The sequence below is a fragment of the Melospiza melodia genome, chromosome 3 (genome assembly GCF_035770615.1).
Source record: "Melospiza melodia melodia isolate bMelMel2 chromosome 3, bMelMel2.pri, whole genome shotgun sequence".
In the NCBI taxonomy this organism is placed as follows: Eukaryota; Metazoa; Chordata; class Aves; order Passeriformes; family Passerellidae; genus Melospiza; species Melospiza melodia.
Window position 1 is genome coordinate 61909527 of NC_086196.1, and position 23961 is coordinate 61933487.

General features: G+C 40.7%; 1 protein-coding gene across 3 annotated transcripts in view; it reads left to right on the plus strand.

Moving 5' to 3' along the window:
- DAAM2 (dishevelled associated activator of morphogenesis 2) overlaps positions 1-23961 on the plus strand; it is a 202502-nt gene that overhangs the window by 62850 nt on the left and 115691 nt on the right. For all 3 annotated transcript variants that reach the window (XM_063152019.1, XM_063152021.1, XM_063152020.1), the window contains one exon: positions 19279-19481. In XM_063152019.1, the coding sequence (XP_063008089.1) occupies positions 19308-19481 (174 nt within the window). In that variant the 5' untranslated portion in view covers positions 19279-19307. The remainder of the gene's footprint in view (positions 1-19278; positions 19482-23961) is intronic.

Genomic DNA, 23961 nt, shown 5'->3' on the forward strand with positions numbered 1-23961 from the left:
TGGAAATTCCTACTCTGCTATCCTTTTGGCAATCATTGATATTGAGCATTAATTTGTAATCGTATTTACATAGTTTTAGTTTTTCTTCCCCAGCACTGTAGCACTCAAAACTACTCAGCAAAAGAAAGGATTCTTGGCTACTGAGTTGCTCCCCATGTTATGTCAGAGAGAAAGATTTGCTTTTAATTTCCCACCTGTATCTTTTGGTGCAAGTGAAAGAGCCCAGTGGGTTTAGTTTATTCTGTCTCCTAGAACAGGAGTGCTGTGCTGCCTGTTGAGAGTGGAGGGCAGAGCTCAGGGGTCAGGGAAAACTTCAGTGTCCTCAGCTCAGTTATTGCTGTTGCTGAAGGACTGTGGCTGGAGGTAGCCTGTGGCTGTTGGAGAGGCCTTGACTGTCTGAGTGACTGTTCTCAAAAGACAGACTAGGTCTCATATGGTACCTGTCCATCTCCCTGACTGACGCTGGTGGTCAGACTTTTGAAATGGCTTAGTGTGTCTCATGCAACTTTTTCCATTGGGATTTTCTCATTGAAAAGGTCTGTACTCAGAATTGCCAAATTTTGAAGAAAACACAGATTTTCCCAAATGTTTCCACATTCTTTGAGAGTTGGATATTACAAAATGTGCGATAAATCATGCCAGAAACATGTATTTATTTGTAACTATTTCTTTCTCTTTTTTTAAGGTGTTGAATGGTGTGAAATGGTGATAGATCTTTCTAAATGCTTTTCTTTATTGTATTAATTTTTTTTAGTAGAAGGGGAAAATATTGGTGAAAGAGGAAATGTCTTTGTTGTTCCTTTTCTTAAAAAAAAAATTACCTCAAAAGGCATCCCCAGCACTAGAATAGCTTGCACTTTCTTTCAAAATAATTATTTTCTTTTTCAAGCCAGCTCTTTTTCCTTTTAACCAGGTCTGTTCAATAAGCTGCACTATTTTGAATTTTTGCTTCCTGTTTTTCATTGAAATGGAAGCTGGTTAGTTTTGTGAGAATTTGTTCTTGAGGCAAGAGCCAAAGTCTCTTTAAATTCTAATTATAGAAATTCAGTCTATCTTGTATACGCATGACAAGTGAAGTTTGCAGATCGTATGTATAATTCTCTTTTTGCAAGCAACAGTGGTGAAGAGTGCTAGGCTGAAGAGCAGAGTGATAAGTGCATTTAGAGAAGGGATTTCCTGCATGTCCTCTAAATAGTGAAATGTTCCTTTTATGGCACACAGTTGAATGGAAAAAGTATCAACTAATTGAGATGTTCTCTTCAATTAATCCCCATTTTGAATGAATGCCTTGAAGGGCCACATATGCCTTTAAGAGGTCAGCCTAGCTGTCTTTGCAGGCATCACTGCAAGTCAGCCTTTAGAACTGTTATGCTAAATTCTTCTCAGTCCTCTAAGAGTAACTCCATGAAACTTGGACGTGGCTGGATAAGCTCAGCTGCCGCATGCGATAGGCCTGGCCCCAAAGGATGTTGGGCAATTTTGCTGGAAGTAATCTCACTCACAGCATCTCCTGGGTATAGTCTAGCAGGTGAGTGCCCTAAAGAAACCAAGCAGCTGTGGGGTGAAGATTGCCTGAAGAGAGAGAACACCTGGCTCGTGGTCCCTGTGGGCTGTGTTGTTTTTCTGGTGTGGGGCTGGTTTGCAGTTCTAGTTTAGGACAACCTGAAGTGTGAAGGTTGCTTTTAGTTTTCCTCTGTTTTTTTCAGTCTTCTGAGATAAAAATCAACCTGTCTTGAGGGGGAATGCTTCTGATTTTGAAACTGTGTGAAAAAGATCTCACACAAGGATGGGAGGCTTATCTGATAGACAGTGTGTGCAGTGCAGGAGGGCAGCCAGTCTGGGCCAAGTGTGCTCCCACTTGGTGCATGATATTTTGGTGAATAGGAGAGTGCTTGATTTCAGGGGAGGAGCTTTATCTGTAGCATTGGTGCATTAATGTGGGAGTTAATTACTTTTCCTTCAGACTTGGCTGGGAGGAGGTGTGCAGTACCTTGTGTGATTTGGGAGGGCTACAGGCAAGAGAATGTAGTTAGAAAGTAGTACAGGACAGGGAGTGTGAAAGACTGAAGATGAGCTGCTGGCCACTGGGTAAGTCTCACTTTCAACATCATGGCCTCTCTAGCCAGGTTTCTGTGGAGACAGTCCCTGAGACATAAACTGTCAGATGTTTGGGGAGCTATATGCTGCAGAGCAGGAAATCATTCAAATTCCTTATCTTCCACACAACAGGCTCAGCTTGCACCAAGGCCTCAGGGAAGAGGGCTTGACCTCTGAGAAAGGGGTTTTCTGGGGCTTTGCTTGCAAAAATTGAATTCAACTACTTTCTAAGCATTTACCCTGAAAAAGCTTCTGAAGTGCAAATAATAGGTGGTAGTGGTTAGCAGTCCTGCTGTGGCTAAAATCCCATGTCGTTCCCACACAAATCAGTGGTCGAATATCTGCTGACTTCATTGGAAGCAGCAGAGACATGCAAAGGGAAAAATTCTGTAAAGGCCTAAACTTTTGGAGAATTCAGACCAAACAGAAGATTTTTGTTTTGCTTTGATTTGTTTTGTTTATCACTGGTTACATCACCAGTTACAAGGACTTATTTTCAAGCAGGTGGGTAATAAGATTGTAGACTAGAATGTGCAGGGAATGTCTTGGAGCAATGCAACAGCAATGGCCATTACCTTAGCTGGTATGGGACCAGTAGATGTACAAGTCCACTCTGTTACTGTCACCACTTGTGTTAGTGCAAGGACAAGGTCTATGTTGTGGATTGCACTAGAACTGGGAAACAGTAGTTTGATAAGTCTTACCAGTGAAGAGCTTTTCTTTAAGGTTGCTTCTATTGGTATTAAATTGTTTGGGGATTCACAACTTGTAATGTTAATGACAAAATTGTGCTGTCGTTAACATTTTTTTTTGAAGACGGTTGGGGCAGTGCAGTAACAATTTGTGAAGACCTTCTACAAATATGAGGAGTCTTTTTTTTGGCTGACTGACATCCTGTCTGTGAATTTTTGTGCTGTGAGAACATATAATGAGTTTGCCTATGGGAAAATGTACTGGTATTTTTATTTCTAGCACATCTCTTCTATGCATGGGTCTTTGTTCTGCAGTTTGTTTGTGTCTGTCATGAGCAGACAGTGGCACAAGAGTGAATTTCTGCAATATTCTGTTGTCATGCAAACAGTCTAGATCTGTACACAGGAGTAAATTCCCTGGACAATTACATAGAGCTGTAAATGTTGGTAAGAGGGCTTATCTGGTAAGAGGCCTTTTGGAAAATTTGACTCTTTGCTTCAGAAAGGTACACTCTTTTCAGTGGTGCCCAGTGATAGTATGAGCCAATGAGCATGAATTGAAGCCCTGGGAACTCCAGCTGAACACAAGGAACTTTTTCCTGAGGAGGCGTTTGAACACTGGTCCCAAGCAATTTGCCCTGTCTGGCCCTGCTTGAGTGAGGAGGCTGGATAAGGCACTCCTGAGAGGCTCCTTCCAGCTGCTGAGATCAGTATTGCAGCATTTTCTTAGGAGCTGGCTACCTGCCTGGCCCAGCCTTTTATTGAAAGGAGCAGCAGGAGTCATGGGTATGTGTTGTTACATCTAGACTGGGAACCACTTCCTAGTGCTTTCCCTTTCCTCAGCTTCACTAGGTGTGTGGTGTGTGTCTCTTGGCTTTTGGCCATGTGAAAATTTTCAGCATGTGGCTTCTGGGGCCAGGAAGTTGGGTCTTCCTTCAAAAGGAATCTTGGTAGTACATACACATTGGTTCTAAATTTCCTCTTTAATTCCTCTTGCAGATGGCAACTTAATCTTTTTCTAAAATGGGATATTTTGACTGGTTATTTCACGCTGTCTCTACCTCTCTTTCCTTTTTTTCCCTCTACCATTTGCTCAAAGCTTGTTTATCTGCTTTTGAATCAAAGGTGGGTCATGGCTCACCTAGCCCCTACGCTGCTCCAAGAGTTGTTTGGTTTGCCTCTTAAACCTCCCATTTTAAAGAAAACTTGTCGGATCTTTATTGTTAATTTGGAAGTTGTTTGCGCAGAAAAGCTCTTTGTAAGTGTGTGAAAGAAGCACTGTCTTAAGAAAGATGGACACAAATCTCCTTCAGTGAGGCTGAAGGCCATGTTTTATTTTTCATCTTCAATCTTCCCTTTCCCTCCCCCAACCCCATTTCTTCCATGTATTTCATAGAAATTGGCCTCTGCTATCTGGTAAATGAATGTGGATGTGTAAGTTTTGATACCTTTCAGACCTAGACAGAATAAAATGTGTTGTTTGGGATTTTAATGTCCTGATAATGGAAAAACATGGATTGAAGCATTGGAGCCTTGTGAGATGGGGCCCTGTGGGGGATGTAATGCTGGAAAGATCCCTGACCTTTGTCTCATCTAACTCAGGCATTGAGGACTCCAAAATGCTCCAGCTATACTGCTGAGCTTTTTCCAAAACTCTCAAGTTTCCATCCCACCAACTTTTGGATCTTAGGAGCTAAAGCAGTTGGTCACCTTTGCAGCCTTGTACAGATCCCTTTCCCACTTGGGAGTACTTTGGAAACTGCACTGAAGAAGGAAGGTGGAACACAGCTGAGCAGGAGAGGATTCACTTCAGAGGGATGTACATACACATCATTAGTCTTTTCTGCATGGGATAAATTCTATTTTCTTTAAGGAGTGTTGAGATGCAGGTGGTATGGAAAGGGAAAAAGAGGCCTGGACCTTTGAGATGGACTTGTTTAAGGAAAATTTTAGCACTGTGACCCCAGTGGGGTTGTGCATCCAAAATGCTGGAGGAGAGCCATAAAACAAACCGGCGTAAAATAAACTTGCTGTGCATGTTTTCATACTTACATCCCGAGCTACTTTTGGTGTGTTTATCAAAACATTGTGGGCTTTTGGGTCTGCCTGATGGTGGGAACAAGAACAAGGAAGTGAGAGAAACATATATATATATGGACTGTAATAAAGCCTTATTTTAAGTCCTCTATCTTTAAATTTCCTCACTGAAGTGCTTGGCTAGAAGAAGATAGGAAAGAAGTGTTGCAAAAACCTGTGCTCTCAATGCTCTAATAAAACTAGAGGAAGGGAATTTCTTCTATCTGAATATTTTCAAGCTGGAATGCAAACCCTTTTGCTTTATCTAGAGAGAACAGAGAACTTGAGCTAAGGTGGAATATTTTGCTACAATGGCAGTCAGTGAAGTTTGACAGAGCTGGCAGGAGTCTGGACTGAGCCTGATTAATTGTTTTCAGATAGCAAAGGAAGACTTCCATGGAAGTCATGTATTTTACTCTTTTAGAACTGCATTGGGGGTGATGTGTATTTGGTTTTGAAAGCCTGGACACATTTACTATGAAGAATTTCCTTGTACTGAAAGCTAGGGATATGTTACCAAAAGAGTGAAAGAAGCTCAGAATTTTGACTCATATTTCAACAGCTGAAGTTAAAGTATATGTTCCACTGTTCAAAAGTGCTATCCATTTTTAACATGGTTATTCATGAGTTACTTGTGAGACCTTAACTGACCAGCTGAATAGGAAGACATTGGTGAATAGTAAAACCATAGTCTGACAGTGCCTTTGGATAGAAATGCCTGCTTAATGTTTGTGGATGGTTGATGCTAAATATCTGATATGGCTGTTGAACACCTCCTGAATGTTAGTGTGCTACCTTTATCTTATTTCTATGGGATTGTCTCAGAAGTGACAGGCAGCTGAGAACCAAAGCTATAGCTAGTGGAGACAACCTACAAATAGAAGGAAGAAAATATTATAAAATGCTTCTTTGAAGCCAATTAAGAGGCATACAGAAACAGTGATATATCCCAACAGTTTTTTCTATCATCATGGGGGTAGGGGAAAGTCTGCCTTCTCCTATGTGTTGTATTAGTTATCCCCTCCAGAGCCAGTGCTGCTTACCTACTGCTGCTCTATGATAACACTGGTAACGCACATCCAGGTCTTTGCTGGCAGTGGTGATGGGAGTGCAGAATGGAGGGAGCTGAAGGTTGTTGCAGAGCAGTCCATGACACTCAGCTATGCACTCTGGCACTGGCTGGTACAGGTGAAGAAGCCCTGCTCAGAGCCAAGAGTGGGAAAACCTTTTACTTTGTGCACAGCTCTAGAGCAGCTTCTGCTTAGTGGTATTGGAAGCAGCGAAAACTCTGCCCTCAATCTCTTTATAATTTGAGGCAAGCTGGTTGAGCTGTTACACAGAGCATGGAAAAGTACTCCTGGATATGGAAAATTTAAGGGAAAACATGGAAGTACGGATGAAACATATAACTACTACTTACATAGAGAATGCATTCCTTTTCTGAATCTGTAGTCAGGAGACTTTCAGAGATAGGACTAAGGTTAAAAACTGGTCCCTCCTGAAGTTTGTATATGACTTGGCATACATGCCCCAGGAGCCAGGAAATGATGATTTAGATGCTCTGGATGCTTTGGATTGACTTTGCTAAATTCAACTCAAAGGGCTTTGGAGGAAATAAAATATTTTGGGAGGCTAAAAAAAAATAAATCTCAGGTGCCCGTCTGGCACAATTTCAATAAGGGCCATTTCACCAGAAATTAACTGAGTCTGAGGTCTGCTTGGAAGAGTTGATCTCTTGTTCTGTGAGGTTATGTGTTTCCATCAGAGTTAATAGGAGTCTGTTACGCCCATGTAGAGGAAATGATATAGGGAATGTATGTTGTTCACTCATCTGGGGAATGAAAGGCTCTTCTGAAGTCTCTGTAACCTAATTTGAATAGTATGTTCACCCTGAAATTACTGCCTTGATATGATGAACAGATTTTTGAGCATGCTTTCCAAAGTTCATCTGAAGAGAAGAATAAAATGCTTCTCTTTCTTTGTTTTTTCTTTTACCCTTTTCTTTCTTTTTCTGCTCACTTTGCCTACATAAATATGATTTTTGAGGGATTCCTTAGCAAAAAATGTCTGAAATACTTTGCTTTACACAGTATAAACCCCTTAGTATCTGATTAGAAAGAGATTTCCTCTGGAGTAACCTCAGCCTAAATATTTGAAGAACTGAGTACAAAGACATGAATTTATTTTCTTGACTGAACTGTTGGCTTGTTGATCTGCTGGCATTACCTCCACACCAAGGTCCTTCCACAGCATGCGACTTGCTATAGTACACCCACAGAGCACAGCATCCTTCCAGCTAGAAAACTGATCTTTCCTCTTGCCTTTTGCTCTATTCCTTGTGATAAGTGGTTTCCCCTCTCTTAAGTTATTTAGCAACTCAAGCCCAAATTATGGTCCTCAGAGGCACTCCCTCCAACCTAGAGATCTGCTTTCTTTGGTCTGGAGTGCTTGGTTAGAAGGCACAGACAGAGCTCATTTCCAAGCTCCTCTAAGTGTTGGTTTCCTCTATCAAATGAACAAGGCAGAACTCCTTCTCTGGGTGAATCCAGTCGCAGCATTAAAGTGGGGGTTTGGGAACTTGTTTTGTTTTCATTTGGACGTCCTCTTTCACACAGAGGTTTCTTAGGTACTATGAGAATCACTCCTTTCAAGGACACTTCTACTAAGAACAGCTTTCAGGGAAATGGATGACTTGGGGATTGCATGCTGGGATCTGATGATTGTGAAGTGTTCACCGTGTCATCACAATATTGCAGTTTAAGCTGAGGTGAACTCTTAACTGTAGGACTATTCTGGTAGATACAGAAAATGTGTCCTTCAGTATTGATATGGATATGAAATGTGCTGTGGGAATTAAGAAGAGTTAGTGCTGCTATTAGTAGGCCCTGTAGGAGATGAATTGTTTCCTTATCATGCATGACCTCCTAAAAATGTAGAAAATTTTTGCCTGTGTTTGAGATCTCAGCATGAACAGGATAGTGTAAGACCTTGTGCACTCGCTCCTGTCTAAAGAACTAGTTTTTTTTTCCTTGCAAACAAAATAACGTTCCTTAAAATTACTTCCCACACCCACCCCCTTCTCTAGATGTGCATTTCTTAATTTGTTTAATTCTGGGGTTATCCCAGTGGAGCTTTTTTTGATTAATAGCTGATGACACTGTAAACCCAGCAGTAAGAACATTTCCTGGGCAGTATCCATGCTTCTTACGGGCTGTGTTTGACTGTTGTTAGGGTATGGACAGAGCAAGCACTAGGGAAGAGTTCACCCAGAAGAGTATCTCATTGATATGGACTCAGTGTTTGCTTTATACATCTGCTAGTTTATTTTTTAAGGGGTTTGGAGATGGATACACTTCTCTGTACAATTTTATCTGTTTTAAGCATTCACTACTGTAGTGTGATAGACCCTTTGCTTGTAACATGAATGACTGGGAGGAGGGAAGGAAGTAAAACATGAGGGTTCCATGGTATTAATGCCATTTTTATCTCAAATTTACCGGTACAACAGCCAATAGTTAAAATCTAGTGATGGGCTGTCAGCTCTTCCGCAAATTATTATATAAAAGTTTTTCTTCTTGAATTTTCTTCTTGAATTTGCCATCAGAATCTCTGAAAAATCAAGACCAAATACCTAGTTGGTCTTGATTTTTCAGAGCTTCTGATATTTTCGGTTCCCTCTGTTGGCAAAGATTTTATGAAACTGAGATTGCTTCCTTGTTCAAATGGATTTTTGGGCAGGAAAAGGGGCAAATACTGCTGCTTCTTGTTACTGAAAAGATTTTGATACTGGTTGGCTGTGGCTCTTCTTTGGTTAGTAGAAAAAGGGAATAACAGCAATTTCAGCCTTTCTTGCAGTGAGACATGTTCTTGCATGTGACCAGGGCAGCAGAGCCAAGACCTCAACTTGTACGAGGCAATGTATGACTGTTTACTGTGTTTGTATGTATTCATCCATAAATTTAAGATATAAAATAAATAAAAATTATTGATTTAAGTATGTTTTAAATACACTCTTTCCAAAGGGTGTGACAAAACAAACTGCAGCAAGTGATGATTTGGATAAAATCCTGTATAAGCTATTGAATAAAGCAGTGCTATCCAAAACTAGAGACAGCAAGCAGTGATATTGGTACATGCTTTGCAAAGACATACATCAATACACAATGTTAGCAGCCCTCAGGGGATAAACATGTTCCTTTCTCTGATAGAGGGTAGGTTTCTCGTCTACTTGTGTATAATGGGCCTTCTTTATGAATCATGCCTGAGGGCTATGAATCCAGAGCAAGTAGTGGTTTAGAAGCAAGTTGGTTGTTTTGTTGAATTTTTAGAGTTTTTTCCCCAGTTGTGTGCAGCTGTGGTGGGGAGCTGAGGGAATTTTATATTGCAATCTGGTTTTCTGTGGAGTGTGCTCCAAACTTTGTCAACAAGCTACAAGTAGGTTGGGTTCAGAAGCTGAAAGAACTTGCTGTATTTTCACACAGGCTGTTGACTTGCTGTAGACACTTAGAAGTCTGGAGATGACTACCGAAACTTTTGCTGCAGTTTTCTTTGGGTATCTGAGCATGCATTTTAAAATGACCTATCCTTGTGAAAGGACAGTGTGTTAGAGGTCAATTACAGTTCTAGGAAGTCTTCCTTAGATATACTTCAGAACTTAAAAGTTTCTTAGTCATGAACCTTAAAGGGCCTTGATGTGGACTTGAGCTGTTGCCATGGGTATCTGGGAGGCTAGAGCTATTCAAGGTTGGAAAGAGGGAGGGTTCACAGTTGGTACAGGCACAACACTCCTGTCTTTCAAATGCTCTAGACCACATGGATAGGCACTGCTTTGTAGATAAGAACCTCACATTTGTGCATTCTAAGGGAGGTCTCTCTGCCCCTCCTTTTACTGCATTATTTTCCACATAATGCTCTTGGCCAGAGCACCCATTGACCATGCAAGGAAGGTGGCTGGTTTTAGGTAGTGTTTTCTTCTCAGACCCTTGTAACTGATCAGCACCTGTGTCAATCAGAGCATAGATTTTGATTCTGAAATACAGAGGAAGCCTTGTTCACTTTACTGCAATGAAACACTTGACAGCCCCAAAACCTAAAGCAGTGCGTCACGCCTCTGAAACCAGCTTTCAGTGTTGGAGTAAAGTCTCCTCCTGAAAATACTGAAGCAGCCAGAAAATATATTTTATCTGGATGTCACTTAAAAATACACACAGAAGCAACCCAAAATCTTTGAGCAAAGCTCTTTCCAAATATCCATTCTTCATGAAGACACGTTAGGTTAAAAGTTCAGCAGTTTCACCAAGCTTCTGGCTTGGAGTTCAAACCTACTTGCGTAATGTTGAGGTTTCAGGGCATTGAACTCAGAGTATCCCTGGTCAGAATGTTGAAGAAAAATAAAAATGCTGGAATAAAATGCTGTATGTGACCTTTTCTTAACTTGATTTTCTACAGGGAATTTATTTTTGGTGCCAAATTGACAACTCTGCAATCTGAGTAGTTTAAAAAGTAGGTATGTAGAATCAATGACATTTTCCCCCTGTCTGTGCCTTGACCTATGGGAGCCATCTCGAAGATGGAGTGAACATAAAAACCCTGAGACCCATTCCCTTTGTAAATGCATCTAATGCCTGTTTCTTTCATTAGTGGATCACTAAAGAAGGTTTTAAACCATTGTCCACATCACTGGCTTTTCAGTCTGTGGAACAGAACTGAGAGCCACCATTTTATTATGTACAGGTTTGCAGGGACACATAGAAGCACACTGTGCTGTAGCTGGAGCACTGAGCAGGAAGGTGGCAGCTCTGCAGCCTGGAACTTGGCTTTCACAGGTGGCATTGGTGAACACCAGTTTTGAAGAGATTCAGTGCCATCCACAAAAACCAGGTGAAAATCCAAATGGTCTCTGTATTGAGTTTTCCCCCAGTTATATCCATTTGCTATAAGGACTGAATTGCTTTTTCCTCTGTGTGTGGCATTTAGGAAAGTTTTACCAGTGCAGGTAATTGATTTACCTGTCAATAGTGAAGTCAGCACTGGTACACCTACATCTGTGGTTAGTTTTCAGGGGTTATAATCAAGGCACATTGCTACTGGAGTAGAGTTTTTAAGTCACATAGTGGCCTTGATCAGCGTGCTAGAATGCAAATCAATTTAATAATGCTATGATGATATCAGACAACAGATGAAATTTTATTCTGCTAATTGTCTGAATAAGAAAACAGCATTTCACATGGAAATAAGGAGTTCGGGGGAATGTAATTGGACCTTTGCTATTTATTTGTTTTTCTTGGAGCACCCTGGCAGTTCTTACAGAGTATTTCTCTCTCAGTAGAGGCACTCTAATGCCCTCAGCTGCTTATTTTGTCTGGAAAATTCAAGCACCCAGGATAACGATGACAACAACGGCAACATTTTGACTCCCAAATCCCTTGGCAAAATAGTTACATCATGTCTGGAAATAATTGGGCAATGACAGAATGGAAAAATTACAATGACCCAAACAAGACAGGGACGCTCTTAGTAATGGGGTTTTGTGCGTTCATTCTTTTGAGCATGGCAGTAGTGTTACTGGGAAACACTGGGTTGACTTCCTTTGTAACTAAACTCCACTCTTTCCAATAGAAATATTGAAGAGATTATAAGTTCCTAGATCAAGCTTTAGTACTAATCTAAAGAGCTTTACTAGTATTCCTGATCTTATGGAATAGAGGATAGAGTGGGACACCTTGTTCTTTACTGATCAAAAATGTTGCTCTGGGTGTATGGATGTTCCATCCTTGGAACTTGCTCTTATTAGATAGAACTGACAGACATTACTGATTAGAGTCATTGTTATACAATGACTTTAAAGGCATTTCATACCATAAGACCTGTACAAGGTACGGGAAATAATCTCCCTGTAGAGGAAAATAGCAGTCTTCTGCATTGAAGCTGAAGAAGTGATGTGCTGGTTCTGGCTGTCAGTGTGTGTCTGCTTAATTGATGTCAGCATGATCCATTTAATCCTCAGTCTATGATTTCTTATTTTGAATAAAAGCTTCATCTTGCACTCCAAATTCCACAGCACTTTTTTTGTGAAATTGCATCACTGTGTTGTACCCATCACCAAAAGAAAGTAAAGAAAATTGAGAGTCTAACTTGGGCTCTACCGTCTAGGTCCGTAGCTTCTGGAAGAGGAAGTTGAGATACACTGTTGAGTAGCATAGACACAAACTAGAATTATAGCCTTGGCCTGAATTCATGGCCCTAGAATTACTGTATAATTTTGTCAAGCCTTAAAAATAATATTTTTAGGATCTGAATTATTTCAAAAGTAAAATCTGTGAATTGTAGAGAGTGTTTAAAAATACTTGCTGCTTCATGGTCTTAGTCAGAATTGGGTCTTGGGGTGACATCTGTGGGGTTTGTGGAATTTTTTTTTCTATGGTTTTTTTCAATGCAGTGTATTTCCCATTGGGTCACAGCCACAGCAATTTGATGAACAGAGACATTATAAACCAGCCCATCTAGTGAAGCTAATGCTGTGGTAGGAGAAATCACTGCATAAATTCCATTATTTTGTAAAGAATTAATTTATCCATGCTAGACTAGTGGACACTGCTAAATGCTGTCTCTACAGCAGCATCATTACTGGGGGGGTGAGCCTGTTTTGGCCTGGCCAGCTTCCAGCCAGGTGATTACCTTTTTGCAGGCCTACTGCTTTTATTTCTGTTTGTTCCCAGTCTGTTTGACACTGTAAAATAACTGGTTTAAGCAGAAGAGTAAAACCCTACACTGGAGTACCTACAACCTCAGTGCCGCAGCTAGGACAATAAAGTAAAATACAGACAAAATAAAACATATATGAAGTGTGATGCAGGCTTTGCAGCTTGTGTCATGCAGTAGGTGTCTCTTTAGAAGTATTTTTATCTTCAATATCTGCTTTAAAAAAGAAGAAGGTTTTATAGTGTGAGCATAGGAAGTGACTACAGGAAGCCATTTCAATTCTAACAGTTGTCATGAAAAAAATGAGGATATTGTAATGAAACAGTGAAATAATAGAGAATAAAACTAAAACTGGTAGAAAAGAAAGAAAGGGAGAAGTAAGACTACAAAGGAGCAACTTTTTTTTCTTAGTAGAAGGGAATGAGTTATCTTTGGTGAAGTATATGAATATAACAAATGTGTTTCATGATGAAGAAGACAAGAAAATTGATCTTGGTAGCAGTGACTTTCTGATTGAGAAGGAAGTGGAGGGTATGTGTAAATGTTACTGACACTGCAGTGCTGCAACACCAGAGAATTTGGAAGAAATACGGAGAGGGATAAGGAGTCCACACTACTTCATGCAAACCAGCAAGGTCGATTATATTTTTAGGCAGTATGCAATCCTGTTCGTTCCGCCACCATGGTGGTTTGGATTGCTAGCAAGCATGCCTCAGTGAGGAATTGATAAATTAGGATGCAAATCTGCAGTACAATCAGACCCTGAGGAGATGAGGGACATGCTTGTCCTGGATAAAGAGTTAAGCTGTGAGTTTTACTTGTTTTGTTAGCAGTCTAAGCTGTGGTGGTCATATCACCATTCAGAAATGTTAAAGATGCATAGATTTAATTGTCTACAAATGAGATGCAAGAGTACAATTAAGACTCAGCATTTGGTGTCTAGGAGAAAAAATTAGTTTTGACTGTGCACCTTTCTGTGTGAAGTCATAGGAAACTGTGACACAATTATAGTACCTTTGTAAAAATAAAATAACTCCTTAGCAGGTAAAAAAATGAATGGGTTGTTTGATCACCTCAGTTAAGCATAGAAAAGTATTAATCCGTGTATTTTTTTTCCTGCTTTCTTTTGTTTGGTGGTTGGTTTTGTTTGTTTATTTTTCTGTAGAGTTATTTTTTCCCTTATTAGGTGAAGGCAGGGAAAGTGTTGCAAATAGTATTCCAGAAGAGAAGTTTCTTACAGTTCTTTAGCTTTCTTTTTCTGTTGTTGTTGTGTGTTGATAAGTTGGTATAAGGTGGGATGTAGTGGATTTGTGGGTGTTAACAGACTAACATTAGTGGTCATTAGTCACCCAGCACATCCTGAGCATCCTTAAAGTATTAAAAATAAAGAGATTTTTGACAGACACGTTGCAGTAAGTAGGTTCATGGATATAGCTACACCTGACAGCCTTCAAATAGTCTGTGCCTTTTCCCTTATCTCAGGACTTATTTCTGAGGCAAATAAATAAATATAAAATAGGAGAAAATCCTTAGGTCTGTGCAATGCTTTGAAATTATCAACCATCTCATTTTTAATGAAAAGGTGTGTAAAAGAAACAAACAGTGAATTTCTGGACTGTCTTGCAAAGTTCTCATAAGCACCAAGAGCTCTGCACTCTTGTTTCAATGTGTTGGGAGAAGGAAAATCTATGAACTAGCTTCAAAATGCACAGCTTTATTTGAGCTGCCGTCTGTCCTGTGGCAACTTACGTGTGGGCCATGGCTGATTGGGATTGAGTAGCTATTGCTGCACAGACCCTGCTCTTTTCCAGATCACTTCCAGTAATCTGTTGATTTGGTTTGGTTCCAGTGCCTTCCTGTCCAACGTAGCAAGCAGGTGTCCATGGATCTTCAGGAAGCTTCCCTGAAAAACAAGGTTTTAACTTTGTGGATTTTAAGTGGTCAGGGCTTTTTGTTGCTGTTTTGTGTGCTGGAGACCAGGAGGGTCCTTAGTAGGATACCAAATCCAAACCAAAGGAGTTGGGTTATTATTATCACATGTGCAACAAACGGATTGCTTGTCTGCTGCCTTTCCCCATCCCCCCTGCTGCAATTGCCATGTAGTGTATCTGACATCTGTCACATTACATGTGACATCCATGGGAAATTCCCATGGTAATTAAATCATGCCATGAAGCTCATCATTTCACCATCTGTGTACTGAAGAAGCAATGTGGTCCATGGAGCTGAGCATAGGATCAGTAGGAAGCTCTTTCCCTTTATCCAGTGTCTACAGGCAGTTTTGAGCTTGGTGCTTATTTCCTCCATTTCATCATCAATAAGTGATGATTTAGGGAGCTCTTTTAATACCGGGAACTTCTCATGGTTTATTACTTAATAGTTTAATAATTTGGAGTTTTAACTTGGATTTAGGGGTTGTGGGTGAGTTGGCTTGTGTTCTAAACAACTCTGACTTCAGATTTCTTTCTACATGAGTGATCACACCTTACATGTATATGTTTTATCCTGCTACAGACAAAGATAGATAAATTACAGGGAAATGGAAATTTTTAACTTTATTACCTTTCTTGTTCATATAAGCTAGTGTGGGCAGTGATTCTTCATCATACGTTTAGTCCCATGCTCCCCACTCAGATGAGAGCTATGGCTGCATCCACTGACATCGTGGGTCTGTTGATGATCAGTAGAGATAAAGCTCTGAAAGTGTTGGCCATTAATGCTTCCTTATGTTGTGAACTATTTTTGCATGACTGTGTGTTTTTAGTTACCCACTGAGTTCTCTTTTTTTCCTTTTTCCAAAGGCAGTGATACAAAAGTAATTTTCTCTGTTTTAGTTACAGTTATGCTGTGGCTATTAAGTGTGCTGAAGGACAGAACAGTGAGATAAAATCTACAATAATCAGCTGTCTTGCACAGGAGAGCTGCTGGCAGAGCAGTTGCTTTAGGTATCTTACTTTTAGGGGAACATTGCTTATTTAGCATATGTTGGCATGAAAATTACAATCTCTGAGATGAGAATGAAGAGAAGAGTGAGGCTTATGAAGCAACTCAGAAAGCAGTTGAAAGAGGATCCTCGTGTGCAGTTAGCATAGATCTGATTCCATGGGGCTAAAACTTCTGATAAGGGTTGGAAAAATTGCATTAGCTAAATTATGTTTGGTCACTGGGCCAAATGGTTTAGAAATGAACACGTACACCCTGTCAGAGGAAGAGGACGTTGTTATAAATAGGCCTTGGGCAGAGTTCCAGGCTGTGACTCCTGACCTGAGCCGAACCACAGATGGGGCTGGGAAGCAGGAGAGGGATTGCTGTGAGGAGCGGGTGCGTGGTTAGCTGCTGAAATGACAGCAACTTGTTTGTGTTGTGCAAAAGGGCAAAACAGTAGAACTGAGAACGGCTGTGGGAGGGAGTTGTGTGTAATAGTGGGATTCTCTCCAGAGAGAGATTTCCTATTGATTCTCACTGGGGGTGTATATATATAGAAATACGTAATTGCACGTGTTTCGTTTTTACTTGCCTGAAGTTGAGAGGCAATAGAACTTTTATTAGAGGAAACCCCCCCACTTCTTGTTATTTACATAATTTTTTATATCAGCTTTGCTGTCAATTGCCACTCAGAAAAATGGAAGTTGCTCTTTTCTTCATTTTCTTTGTTGTCTCCCACCCTCCTCATTCTTTGGAAGCGCATTTTTCCCAGATTTGATTCTTGAGAGAGGAAAGGCAAAAAAGAGGGAAAGGAAACTTGGAGGTAATTAGAAAAATTTTTTTTTTGATCCCCAACAAAATAAATAAGTTTTAATTAGTTATTAAATAGCATCAACGGTGCAACTTACAGGATTCTGAAGGACATCTACTTTATTGGCAGGTTTAATTTTAGAGAGACAGTGATCCAACTTAGAAATTTCGTTCATTCATTCCTTCAGTGAGTTGATTCTAAAATACCTGTGCTGGATTCCTCTGTAGCAGTCCTCAATTGTTTGTATTTTGAAAGCATCTGGGCACCTCACCTATCCACACAATTACAGTGTGTAAGCAGTACAAAAGTGTTATTTTACCCCTCTATGTTAGTATGAATTTCATGCCTGCTGCCTATAGATGCACCTGGAAAATGCCAGTGTTAACAGTATGAGTTGTTCAATGGAATGATGCTTTGCAGAAGTGAGCTTATTGTCCATGTGAGCTCTGCATACTTTTGCAGAGTAATAAAAATTAAGTAGCCTTGAGTTTCACAAGTGTGGATCCCAAGGAACTGCAGATTCTGTAAAAAAATCACAGTAACAAACATCAGCTTGTGTATTTCTCAGCATTATGGATGAGGAAGGCCTGGAGACTGACAACCTCTTAGATAAACTTGCTTAAGAGGAGAGCCAAGTAATGAAATTCCAGTGCGGGACAACCTGTGGTAGCCAGACCAGGGCTGTATTTACCCTGTAGAAAATGTTGAGCTTCACATCCATTCACATAGTTCTCATTTCCTGGTAAGGCACCTCTTTTGGCAAAGTTTATGCCAGAGCCTTGACCTGAGCTAATGAAGGAGGTTGTTATGGTCCTATCGTTCCAATGGCTCAGCCAGTTTTTCCAAGGAGGATTCATTGTCCATGCCCCAGAGAATGCTGGTTCTTTGATGGTTGGTGGGGAAGCCTTTAGACAGTGGGCCAGAGCTTGGTTGCAACTGAATTGATGCAAGTGTAGTGTTGTATTGCATGTAAATCAATTTTGTCTCATTGAATTCAGTTCCTTCCAAAAGAGAGTTTTGTCAAACTAATTGGTTTTAATCTCAGTCATGACCAGGTTGCCATTAAGGGCATTGCACTTGGAATAATAATACTTGAGAAGATGGTCTGTAGTGCACAAGTTTAATTTCTGAGGCTCTATTGTGAAATCTTTTAGCAGCTGAATCTCTCAAGTGTCCACTATTGAGAGGAAACACAAATTGCCATGCACATCATTGTGATAGACTTGAGGGCATTTTGGTTTTGCTGACTGAAGCTGTGTCAATGACCAGTTCAGTTTTAAGTTGACCTTTGGCATCTCCTAGTGAGAACCCAATGTTTTTATGAATGGGCTTTTGAAGACAGCAACATCCTGCTCTAGTGAATCCTGCTGGGACATAACACCCCTTGCAGAGCTGGCATGGAGAGCAAAGCAGAGTGGGCATGCCAGAAGACAGTACTTTTTACCAGCTTGCTTTTCTTTCAGCTGCCTGAGAGTTGCAGCTGATGACTCTCCAATGCATAAGAGAATGTGCTGGATAAATTAATCCTAGCATAGAGTAAGGCAGGTGGTTCCTGCTAAGCACATAGTGCCATAAGGGTAGAGGTTTGGATGGTTTGGACTTTTTTTGGCTGTTGTTTGTTGTTTAGGTTGTTTTTTTTTTAAGCAAGCATGCTAGTTTCTGCACAAAACATCCCTGGAGAGCTGGCTGTGCTCTGTATGTTAAGTCCCACTATGCAACTGCTGTCCCAAAGGTGCTTTTCCTTGCACAGCTACTCAGTCTCTATGAAAGCTCAAAGCAGCCTTGTTCTGGCAAGCAAACAGACCAAAGCATTGTAGGGCAGGTTAAGGCAGCAGCTGCTCTGATGACAAAGCTCAGCTGTGTTGTTGCTGATACAGCATCCAGCATCCTGTGGTTAGGTTCACCTGCCACCTCCCTCCTGCTCTCCTGCCCTGTGCCCAGGGAGACCAGCTTCACAACAAGCTTTAATTATTTACTCTCTAAGGATATGGCTTATTCTGCAGATTAAGTGAAAAAGTGAAGTCCTTAAAAATATAACACAAATAAGCCCCTGAGCTGTCAAACAACAAGTCCCTTAAAAGGGCAAAATATGTGGCTCTCTGTGCACTGCACAGATCCCTCCTTTCAAACTGCTGGCAGGAGACTTCCTGTTTGGATGGGCTGCTCACAAACGGTGTTGTGTGGTAGTGAAATCAGTCACTTCCCAGCTTCTCCTTCTGCCTCTCTTTCTACTCCTGATACCAAAGCCCCTCTAGCCAGGTTCTGTCAAGATGGGATCTGGCAGCTCAAATGTAAATCTAAAGACATGCATTAGCACTGTGCTGTTTCTTCTCTGAATACATAAAGCAGCCCAAACTATTTACATGTGTTTGAAAATGGGATGGACAAAATGGTCCTGCAGTGATAGTCCTAGCTTCCTGGCTGTGAAGGAATAAGCGAAAGTTTGGTGGTCTGGCTCTGCAGTGGTGGAAGATTGATGTCTGCTTCATTTTTTCATGTTCATTTTATTTTGCTCAAATGGGATACTTTTGGAAGATTCTTCCCATACTTTTGGAAAATTCTCCCATACATGCTTTTTTCCTTCTGGTAGTTTCTTTCCTTTGTTGTAGTAGTGAGAAAAAGGCCAATATTAGCATTCTGTGGTAGCATTCAGCCTTGGCTACTGAGCATTGCTGACATCTGCCTGCTGGGGAATTCCACGCTGAGTTGGTAGAATCTTTTTTTTTTCAGAAGAACTGGGAGAAGCAATTCTACACTGCCTTGGAAGAACATGTTAATACCATACAAAGGCCTAGCTACCTTATCTGGCTTGAGTGTTTATTTTGTTCTTTTGGGTATCAGATCCTTCTGTCCTCTTCCATCTGTTCCTCCAGTGACAGCCATTCTAACTGCACAGAGCTGCACAGATTCAGCAGTCTTTTTTATCATCTAATGTCTGTTGGTTTTGTTTTGTTTTTTTTTTTTTTTTTTCTACAGAACATGATTAGAAGATAGCACGATACACCATGATCATGGCCCCCCGGAAGAGGAATCGTCATGCCTTGGGGTTTCTTTGTTGTTTTGGAGGCAGCGACCTCCCTGAAATCAACCTCAAGGACAATAATCCCCTCCAATTCCTTGAGTTTTCTGTCCCAATCCCACCAGCAGAAGAGCTCAATGCCAGATTCGCTGAACTTGTGGTAAGTTTCTGCTGACAGATTGATATATTTATGGGGTGGATGGACTTTTCCCTTTAAAAGATTAATAAGAATAAGAGGATTTAAGAGATTTATTAGAGTGCTTCTGTTGAAGTTTTTAAAAAACCTTTTCATTCTTTTATGACTAGTTATTTGGTAGGAGAAAGGATGATAGTGGCACTGAGTATAAGTACAATAAAATGTTTAAATGTGCTTATTTATTCTCATAGCACTATGTAGGATTGGGTATGTTAGTAGGAACTTCTCAAGTTCTCTGGAGAGAGCTGACAGTCAATTGCTTGTTTACAGCTTTGGGATAAAATCTGCTGTATAGTGTAATGACGTGGAAAATCTTAGGGTTTGCAGATCTGTAAAGTGAGGGCTATTTGGTTTTGTTGATGAGTAGCATTCTGCTGGTGAGGTATAAGAATCAGGTGACCATGCTCATTATGTTTCATCACACAGCTGCCTTTGAACCATGAAATGGTGCTGTTGCAGCAACAGCCATAAACAGGAAGAGAAGGAATTATTTCAGATGAACTTTGTTGTTTTCTTTTGTGGTAAATGTTGCAGACTTCAGGAGCCAGACACTTGCTTTTCATGCCTGGCATCAAATGACTTCACTGTCTTTGTCTTCTTGTTCAGCCGGAATGCAAAACACAGGCAGAGGTCATAGGGCTGGGTTGTTTTGCAAACTGTGTCGTAAAGGTGATGCCCATTTGATGCAGCTGATTAGGTTTCTCATTACCATTCTGAGACTGGAGCTTATGTAAAGTGAGATATCTGTAAGTGTGTATATGCCTGAGGAGTGCAACTGAGGTGAGGAACAGAAAATACTGGATCTCAGCATTAGAGGAATTTGCCAGTAGTCTTCCTATGTTACACTTGTAACATTAGCCCAATAAATTCTTGTCTGTGACCAGAGCTTTGAAATGCTATAGCAATGAAAAGAACCATGTCATTTGCATAAGCAATTGGAGGTTAGTGTATGGGCAACTGTAGTCTGCCATATCAAATACAGGGACAGCTGTGGTTTGTCAGATCAGTGGTCTGACATCCTAGCCCAGGCTTCAGGTTCAAGATGGGATCCAAAGCAAATGGCTAGGGAAAAATGTAAGGTGTTGGAGACTATAAGGTGTGGCCATAGGGTGGTCTTTTCCAGGATACTCTCCAACCCTCTAAATAGTTTTCATCTCAAGGACTTCCTCAGTTGGAAGTTGCCCTCTGTGTACATAGTAAATGGGTATGGATTTCTTTTCCATTAACTTTACACTTCCCCAGTACCCATTAGGATTTTCAGTATTCTGTGGCAGGGGCATAGAAATGAGTCAATAGGATTTGCAGCTGTTTCAGGAAGAATAATGTGTTCAGCAGAAGAGTCTACTTCCTTTGAACTAATTTGCAAATGGAGAATCTCCTCTTATGGAAATATTTCACAAAATTCTGGTCTATATTTAGGTCAGTTTTCTTTTTATGTGAGACTACTTGAGTCCCTCTTAGAAAATGCAGCTGTCGAACTGTGGAGAATTCCTGGTGGTGACAGGTATCTCTCAAGAGTAAGAGTGTAACCTGTAATCTGCTCTGCTGACAATTTATTTCTGGATGCTGCTTAACGACTGGTTTTCGCATGCAAAGCTTGAACTGCTGTATCAAAGTTCAGCTCCCTCCAGTACCAGGATCTGCAGAAGCATTCAATCTAGCCTTGCTGAAGACGTCACCAACAGATGTGCTTTGCTCCTGAACTTGGCTTGCTAAACTTTGAACTTGTTTACCTTTGGGTCATAGTGAAAGACCTGCTTGAGTTGCTGCTGGGCTTTTGCTTACCGTGAAGGATATCAGTTTTATGAGGAGTTTGAGAGTTTGTGGTGGTATTAATGATGCTTTTAACTTCTAGTTTTATGTCTGGCAAACACTGGTGTTCCATGTGCTTGCTTGTGGCAAAACAGCTCACAGCTGCCTTATGGAAGTCTATTAAAAAGTATAATTTATAATGTTTCTGGTGCAAAATTTAATGACAAATATATGTGATGATCTGTAAAAATTTTTGGCCCCAGTAGTTTGAGAGTTGTTGGTTTTTGCTATAACTTATTAAATGTGCTGACAGCTTGTAACTGGCATATGCATTTCAAACAAATGAAGCCATTGAAATGAAAACAGATCATATTCAGTTCTTATATTTAATGACAGTACCCTAGCCATCATTGCATGAGAAGTGAGATGGGAGAGAAAAGTGCTGTTTTTCAGAAGGGTAATGGTGTACATCACACATTTTTACGAAGCAGCCAGATAGGATGGCAGTGTATGTCCATAGGAGTTCCTGATTAGGCAGGTAACATGAGAGCAGTTGAGGGCTCTATGTGTGAGAGAACCTGGGCTGGAAACTGGGCTGGCAAAATGCAGACTTTGCCTAGAAGGGCTAGTTTGTCCACAGGCCTGGATTAATGCATGTTCTATGAGACACTAAAATAAACCAGGCTACATCTGTATTGACAGCTCAGATGAGATTTTAATTGGATTAGAAAGATTCAGTCTGTAAATGCAGCAGGGTAAATCAGCGACCTGGAAGTGCCTGAGAGAGCTCTGTGCTGTGTGCTCGCTCCCTGCTGCTTATCCGTTAGGGTCTAGTCGGGGTGCACTTGTACTATGTAAAAACCAGATTTGAGTGTAAAGCCTTTTGACCCAAATCCCCAAGTGAAATGATGACACCAACATCATCTGAGATGTGTAGTGAGAAGAGCATTTGTGTTAGCTCCCTGAAGCAGGCCCAGGGGGTATAGCATCATCTTGCCATCTGCTCTGCAAAGGGTATAATGAAACATCGGTGTGGTTGAATGAATTTTTAAAAGCCTTATTTTTTTCCCTTGTTGCAGTTAAAATCTGGGGCATTTTTCCCATGGAAGAGTTAATGACAAGAAAAACTAAGCATAGCTGTGCTGGAGAAGTCTCCCTTGTGATGAATTTTCCAATCCAGTAAATATTCAGTATGTTTCTACCTCCCTTTCTGAGGAAAACTAGCATTTTGAGGATCAGGAGCATGTCTTCTGTTTTTGTTGTGCTACTTAAACTAGTACCATGAAAAGTGAATTTGGAGATGTCCATTTTTCAAGGGAAAGAAATTAGGAATGACCCATTGCAAGCTTTCAAACTTGTTTGTGTAGCCTCCAGACTGAGGCAGATACACGTGTGTGAGCTACTCTGTTTGGGAGATGTACCCAGACCATGCAGCTATGTAATGGCAGCTGCCTGACTGGACTCTGACCAAGGCAGTGACTGTGAGATGATAAGCTGATGCTGAGTTCAGCTGAAATGGCTGCTCTTGTTGCCACTCAACCAGGAAAACAATTCTAGGCTTATGTATTAGTTGATCTGGATCCTGTGTTTATGCCTTTTCTGATTAATTAGAAAATTAAAACAGAAATAGTTATTCCTGATGGGCACTAAATTCTGACTTGGTTTATTGCACTGGGAACATGTGCATAGAATAGGTCTGAATGAAGATGATGGCTTATGGTGATTTGGAATTATTTGGTTTGGGCTAAGACAGGAGGTGATTTATCAGCTCTCAGGCCACCTGCTGTCAGTAACTGCCTTGGGATGAATGCAGTGGTAGCAGTGCAGGTAAGTTCTTATCAAAGTCTAGATGCACAAAATACAAAGCAAACAAAAATATTTATGACCACAAATTTTGTCCTCCAAAGGCTGCTTTTGTGAAAGAGGACAGAACAGCTAGCGTTAGCATATTCCCTTCAATGGACAAGCAGAGAGGGACGCTCTAGGCAGCAGAGTGTGTGGACTGGTCCTGTACCTTGCAAATTGTGAAACTGGCCCTACCTGACCATCGAGGCTGATGTGACCAGCATCACTTCTGTTTCCATACTGCCATACAGTGGCAAAGTATTGCTGCAGATAGTGGTCTGTTGGTGGGCTCCAAAATGGTTTTGTGCCTGCTGGCAAAAACATCTGTGCTAGGCACATGTTTTCCCTTCTACAGAAACTACAGAAGGATCTGTAAGAACTATTATAAGGCAAAGGAACTAACTTTTTTTCATGGAACAGCTTCTCCATGTCCTTGTTCATATTTGTTAGCAGCAGTGTATTGTTGTCACAGTGGATTCTGATACTTTCTCATTGTTGTTAGAATCCAAGACTCTTCTAGATGGTTAAAGGTGGTGTGCTGCTTGACACTAAAGATTTTGCCATCTAGATCTCTTATAACAGCAGCCCGATCCCAGGTTGTAACTCAGACTGTACCAAGAAGGGTGACTTAAATGGTAGCAATTCGGAAAAAACAAACAAAAAAAAATTGAAGAATACTAGCACAGAGAAAAGAGCAGTGTGAAAAGCTTGTGCTTTTGTTGTTTCTGTTTAGTTAGTGACTGTGACACGGTCATGGTATTTGAGAAGGTGCAGTGCAAAAATCCTTATTTTAAGATGCAAGGTCCTTGGGGGAGAAATTGAATTGTCTTTTAAGTTTATGTTTTCA